General features: G+C 41.9%; 1 protein-coding gene across 1 annotated transcript in view; it reads left to right on the forward strand.

Annotated features, from left to right (window-relative positions):
• The window catches only part of LOC138444253 (neurexin-3), an 819,713-nt gene extending 815,606 nt beyond the window's left edge, over positions 1-4,107 (forward strand). Inside the window, exon 18 of the mRNA XM_069597533.1 lies at positions 3,911-4,107. Within this exon, the coding sequence (XP_069453634.1) occupies positions 3,911-4,107 (197 nt within the window). The remainder of the gene's footprint in view (positions 1-3,910) is intronic.
• The last annotated feature ends 1,893 nt before the right edge of the window (positions 4,108-6,000 follow it).

Consider the following 6,000-nt stretch of genomic DNA (forward strand, 5'->3'; position numbering starts at 1 on the left):
TTTAATGCCAAATACTTTATCAGAAATTAGAGAAATAAAAAGTGAGCAAGACAAGCAAGGTGTCTGCCTTCAAGGGACTCATATTCCACCAGGATGAGATAGACAGGAAAGAACTTAATAAATAATTTATTGCTGTCCATGTTGTTATTGTGAGTTAAATAAAGAGGGAAACAGGCTGGAAAGTAAATGAAATACTGATGGGGGCTTCCTGAAATGGAAGAGTCTGAAGAAAGCCCATTTTGAGCTGCAACTTAAAGAATGGAATGAGTCAGTTATCTGAAGTTCTGTAGGAAGGACATTTCAGTCTCTGGGATGAGCAACAGCAGAGGGCCTGAAGGCAGGGATGATCTTGAAATGTTCGGTTTGGGGGTGGGGGCGTGGGGCGTACTGTGTGGTCCTAAAACTGAGCAGCCTCAGAATGACCCAGAGGACTAGTCCTGCCTCTGATTCCTGAGCCCTGCCTCCAGGCAGTAGGTCTGGGTGGGATCTGAAAACATGCATTTCTCACAAGCCCCCAGGGGATGCAGGGGCCAGTGACTAGGTGCCCAGGCTCTGAGCATCATTGTGTGTTGAGAAATCACAAGGAGAGCTTGGTGTGTGTGGGTGAACAGTAGGAAATGAGGCTGGAGGAGGAGGCGGGGGCCCTGGGATCTCACCCTGGAAAGAAAGTAGGACTCAGACTTGGATGAACAGATCATTGCGGATCCTTCTGGTCCTTGCTAAAACCCTGAAACCTCCCTGGTTCTTGAGAGGATTACCATGCAGTCAGTCTTTGAGGATTATCTGATTCTGAATAGCACTCACCCCTTAATGCATCAGCTGGTAAAGAATCCACCTGCAAAGCAGGAGACCCTGGTTCAATTCCTGGGTTGGGAAAATCCCATGGAGAAGGGAAAGGGTACCCACTCCAATATTCTGGCTTGGAGAATTCCACGGACTGTAGGGGTTGCAAATTCCAAGGGGTTGCAAAGAGTCTGACAGGACTGAGCGACTTTCACTTTCACCTAATGAATGTGGAGCACATTCTTGTGCAATTTGGAAATGGCCTGTAATTCCCCCTGTATGGAATTCCTGACCAACCTTTGACAAATAGGACTGTTTTCTCCCTTTGCAGAGCTGCATTCCCCTACACTCCAGTTTTGGAAGTATGAGACGGTGGTGAATCCGGGGATCAGATCAGTTCCACATTTACTGAAACATATTCTCTGCATTGGGCACCACACTTGGTGCAGCAAGGACATAACCAAAAGCATAAGATGGGCTTTCTAACTCTAGGTAGCATTCCATCTTTTGGGGACAACTAGTAAAAAATGTGAAAGAGTTAGAGGATTGTGTGAGTACAGCACCATGTGCAATAAAATGTTAAATATTGTCATATATAAACAGTAGTGATGTACACGATACGTGCTGTGGCCACTAAGAAATGGGAGAAGTGTTGTCTAAAGTTACTGGGGAATTTTCACTATCCTGAAGTCATTTTAGCTGGTCCTTGGAAAATGGCTGAAATTTGGCTAAAAGGAAAGAGAAAGGCATGAGAAAACTTTTGTCTTCAGATTCAATGAACCTGCAAAGGATTATTGTTTTCCTAAAGTTTTTGCTGGTCTGCTGTCTTTCAGTGGAAAGCCTTCGATGTGTTTCTGATTCTTGAGCACAATTGAATTACTAGCCCATTGTCTGGTGAGAGCTGTTTGGTCAGGGAGCCCTGTGGACTTCTCAGAAGCTTTTGTCCTTTGAAAGAAGCTGTCCTGATTTGCTATTGTTAATGAACCTTGTCCTACACAATGCTCAAGTTGAAGACCCACTGAGAACATGACCATGAGCCTCCTTTCATCTCCGCATGGGGGAACCACATGGCATTTAGGAGCTGCGGAAACCCAGCAGCCATGCTGCTCCCCCAGTGCTAGTAATTGTCTTGAACTTTCTTATGTCGTATCTTAATAGCTTTGTGTTAGGAGTGATGGTTTGTGCTGCGTCCATTCTTCATGGATAAATACAAAAAGTCTTGCCACCCAGAAGACAAACCCTCTGTAGTCATGCATCTCTTTTGAACATGCATCCTTGGACCCGATATGTTTACATTTCAATATTCTGTGCCTGGAAATTGTGAATATGCATTTACTGCAGTGGATATATTTTTACTGGGTCAAGTGAATTTTTGCATCAGATCCTGACTAATACATTTGATGAGGCAGTGGGCTCACCTCCCTTGTCGTGACTTCCTGGAAAACTCATGGATATCCTGAATAGTAAGGTATTTCCCGTTGACAGAGAGTGAAAGTGTTTGTCGCTGTCGTGTCTGACCCTTTGGGACCCCACGCACTGTAGCCCACCAGGCCCCTCTGTCCATGGAATTTTCCAGGCAGAATACTGGAGTGGGTTGCCATGTCCTTCGCCAGGGGATCTTCCTGACTCAGGAATCAAACCCTGGTCTCCTGCATGGCAGGCCAATTCTTTACTATCTGAACCACCTTCCTCTTAGCTTAGATAAATCCAAAGGAGTAGGTTCATCTTTAACCCAAAGGTAAGGGCAGAAGATGGAAGTGAAAGAGAGAGAATGATTAAAGAGAGGGCCTGGGATGACCTGAGAGAAATGTCAATCTGTAAGGCAGAGATTACCGAAATTTTCCTGTTGCTCACTCGTATCTGCAAAAAGTTTTGAGACTGTCCTCATGATCAGTATACTTAAAGAAAATGAACACAATTTCTAATATTTTATTTCTATACCTCAGATACACCCTGCGATGATACACACAGTCTGTATACTTTCTTCTGTTAACCTGTAGCAGCAGTGTGATGCAGTGTGCTGATTCTCAAACTCGAGTCTCCATCGGAAAATCCTAGCAAGCAAGTGCCATTGTTAGTTGCTCAGTCGTGTCCAACTCTTTGCAACCCCATGGACTCTAGCCCACCCCCTTCTCTGTCCATAGAATTCTCCAGGCTGTAATACCGGAGTGGGTTGCCATCCCCTTCTCTTAAAGAGGTTTGCACCCCCAAATCCTAGAAATGTGTGCAAACACAGTTTTCTGCCACTCCCTCCACGCTGAGTTTCTAATTCAGTAGGTCAGAGCTAGGGTCCAATAATTTGCATTCCTCCAAACAGTCCATGGGGTTGCAAAGAGTCGGACACGACTGAGTAACTAAGCACAGCCCAACAACTTCCTAGGTGAAGCTGATCTGAAACTGTGCTTTAAGAACCTATGAGGTAGTTAGTCTCAGAGTTAATTTACCTAAATTGAACATCAGGATCTTTTCATGATCAAATATGTGACCTTGGGTAAACTCTTTTACTTCCGTGAGCTTAGTTTTTAAGTCTGTGGTATGGAGGTAATCACCATTTCTTACATTTGAGGGTCACTGACAAGCTTTGTGAGATAATGTAGACAAAGTGCTTATCATCCAGTGCTTATCACCCCCAAAACATCAATGTGTGTTGGCTGCTATATGCTCCTCCTTCTCCTCTTCATTCTAATCTAACATCTTCCTAGCGTCATGGGATAGACTGTAAAGAACTTTCATGCCTTAATTCACAAGAATCATGGGAGTGCATCTCTCTGCTTTAGCATTCTCCATTGAGAAAGACCATGTTCCGAATGAGGTATCTTTCTAGTTGAATGGTAGAGATGAAGCTCTTTTGCAGAGTCTGCCAGAAAGAGAACAATGTGTTCAGCCCTCTCCCTTCTGTGTGTCACTGTTGATACTTTGTGGCTAAGTGTGTGTTTGTCGTCTTTTGTAAATATACAGTGACTTTTTTCTTGCATGATATAGAACTGATATTTTTGGCAGTGGTGTCTTTGAATGTTTTGGGGCTTGGGAAGAGTAAATTCAGGTGATGGCTTTGAATCTGATTAGTTTGAACACCTTTCTCTCTCTCCATTTTTTCTTCTTTCCTGCTCTTCTTCTGAATTACTAGGACCAAGTACCACCTGCCAGGAGGATTCATGCGCCAACCAGGGGGTCTGTATGCAGCAGTGGGAAGGCTTCACCTGCGACTGTTCCATGACCTCCTATTCTGGAAACCAGTGCAATGATCGTGAGTACAGCGTTTTCATATTGGGATATTTTCAAAGAGTTCAGAGGTTTGGAGAAATCTTAAGGAACATTAGGTAAAAGAATGACTCTTCTGAACAATTCATAAGCAGTCTGCTCATTCAGAAACTTGGAAAATAAAAAGCTAATTTTCTTGTGGAAGAGCAAAGAGACATTTCTTGTTCAACCATACCAGATGTTTATCCATACGTCCTCCCTATTTTTCTTTAGATTACCTTTGACAAAACAATTAAGACAATATTTTTGTTCTAAGGAGTTCAGTTTTCCATTAATTAAATCATCTGGGTAACAGTTTTGAGACTCTGTCACTAACATAACGTAGAGGATATTTAAGGAATACAGCTATTTTTTCAGAAAGTCTGAGTTTAGGGAATTTCTTATGCCTTCCAAATGATGAAGACATTAAGAGTTTATTATTTTTTTCCAACTAGAAATGTTTAACACATTCCAAAGGGTCTTTCAAATGTAGGCAGAGATTCCTTCTGGATAAATGTATTGATATCTATTTAGTTTATATGTACATAGTCATTCTGTTTATATATACATTTTTATTTTGCCAGTATGTTTATATGTATGTATCTGTGTATTTGCTTCATATTGGAAGACAGCCACTTGTTATTTTTGTTCACTAGTGAAGCTTCAGTTGCATCAGCTGTTTTCATTCTAGAAGACTGATTTCATAAAGGCAATTCTAGCACTGGTGGTGGAAATATTCATACTTAAGTTCTGTGGGAATCTGTAACAGGTATCTCTACTTTCTTCCAATGTGGCCACTGATGAGCAAACACTGGAAATTTCTGCATCCCTATTGCAAAGAAATTTGTTGAAAAGCCCTGACTTACTAGGCCCTGCTGACCTTCTGCTTTTCTAAAGGCAGCCTTGATGGTAGGAGTTTATTTTTATAATCTGAATGCATAGGTGCCATTAATTGGTTTTATAAAAAAGATGCATAATGTGATATGAACAAATACTAAAGTTATATTACAGTTTGTGCACTTGGGAGCAGGTCTGTAGTAATCTCTCGTCCTGGTTTCCAGATTTTTTTTAGTAGCCATTTTTTTTGTGTGTATTCTGTCAGTCACTTAAGATACAGTAAGGAAAAATAAGCAGGGAATCTGAATATGTAGAGAGAAAATTCTTTGAAACTCGTTGATCTAGATGTAAGCGTTTGCCTCTATATTTATAATTCAAAGAACACACTCTTTCCAGAAAGTTTCGGCATTAGATGGCTCTCTCCAATTATTTGGTGTTATTGAAAGTTCTATTTCCATGTTCATGATTTGGAAATACTGTTCCACTCTGAGACAGGCAGCGATGGACCCATCCAGGGTCCCTGAGCAATTGTGTTGTATGCTCTTTTTCCTCCAATTTGTCTGCATGGGAGACTTTTTTCCTAAGTGGCAGCACAATGCTTCTTTATCCTCACAAGTTTATTCCATATCACGCATACATACATACATACATACCACTTCTGGTACAATGTGATCAGGAAGAGACTGCGCACAGGAAAGGCAGAAAGGTAAGTTCTCTAACGGCGGCGGTGAATAGACACAGTCTTCAGAAGGTATGTATGCATTTTTCTCTCACTGACACGTTCCTTTCTGCCACCCGCGCCAGGCATGGTTTGCTGCTAAAAATCAACCAGGATCCTTTCCAGTTTTCTATGATTGTTTCTGAGTTTGTCGAGAACAGATTGTACCTCAGTCTGGGATGAGGACTATTGCATTATCTGACCTGAGCAATTTGTCAATGTGTCGTGAAGGACCAGAACCAGTCCTGGGAAAGGTCAGTGTTTGTTTTGTGGCAGTAGATCCTCATCCTCCAATAACGTTTTAAGACATCCAGGCTGAGGGTAATGTATTTTGAATTTTATCCTGTAAACAACGCAGTGGAATTTTTGATAGTAAAGGACTTCTGAGCCCAAATCCTTGAAAGAGTCTTCTTGCCTGTTCT

Source organism: Ovis canadensis, chromosome 7, assembly GCF_042477335.2.
Source record: "Ovis canadensis isolate MfBH-ARS-UI-01 breed Bighorn chromosome 7, ARS-UI_OviCan_v2, whole genome shotgun sequence".
NCBI classification, from domain to species: Eukaryota; Metazoa; Chordata; class Mammalia; order Artiodactyla; family Bovidae; genus Ovis; species Ovis canadensis.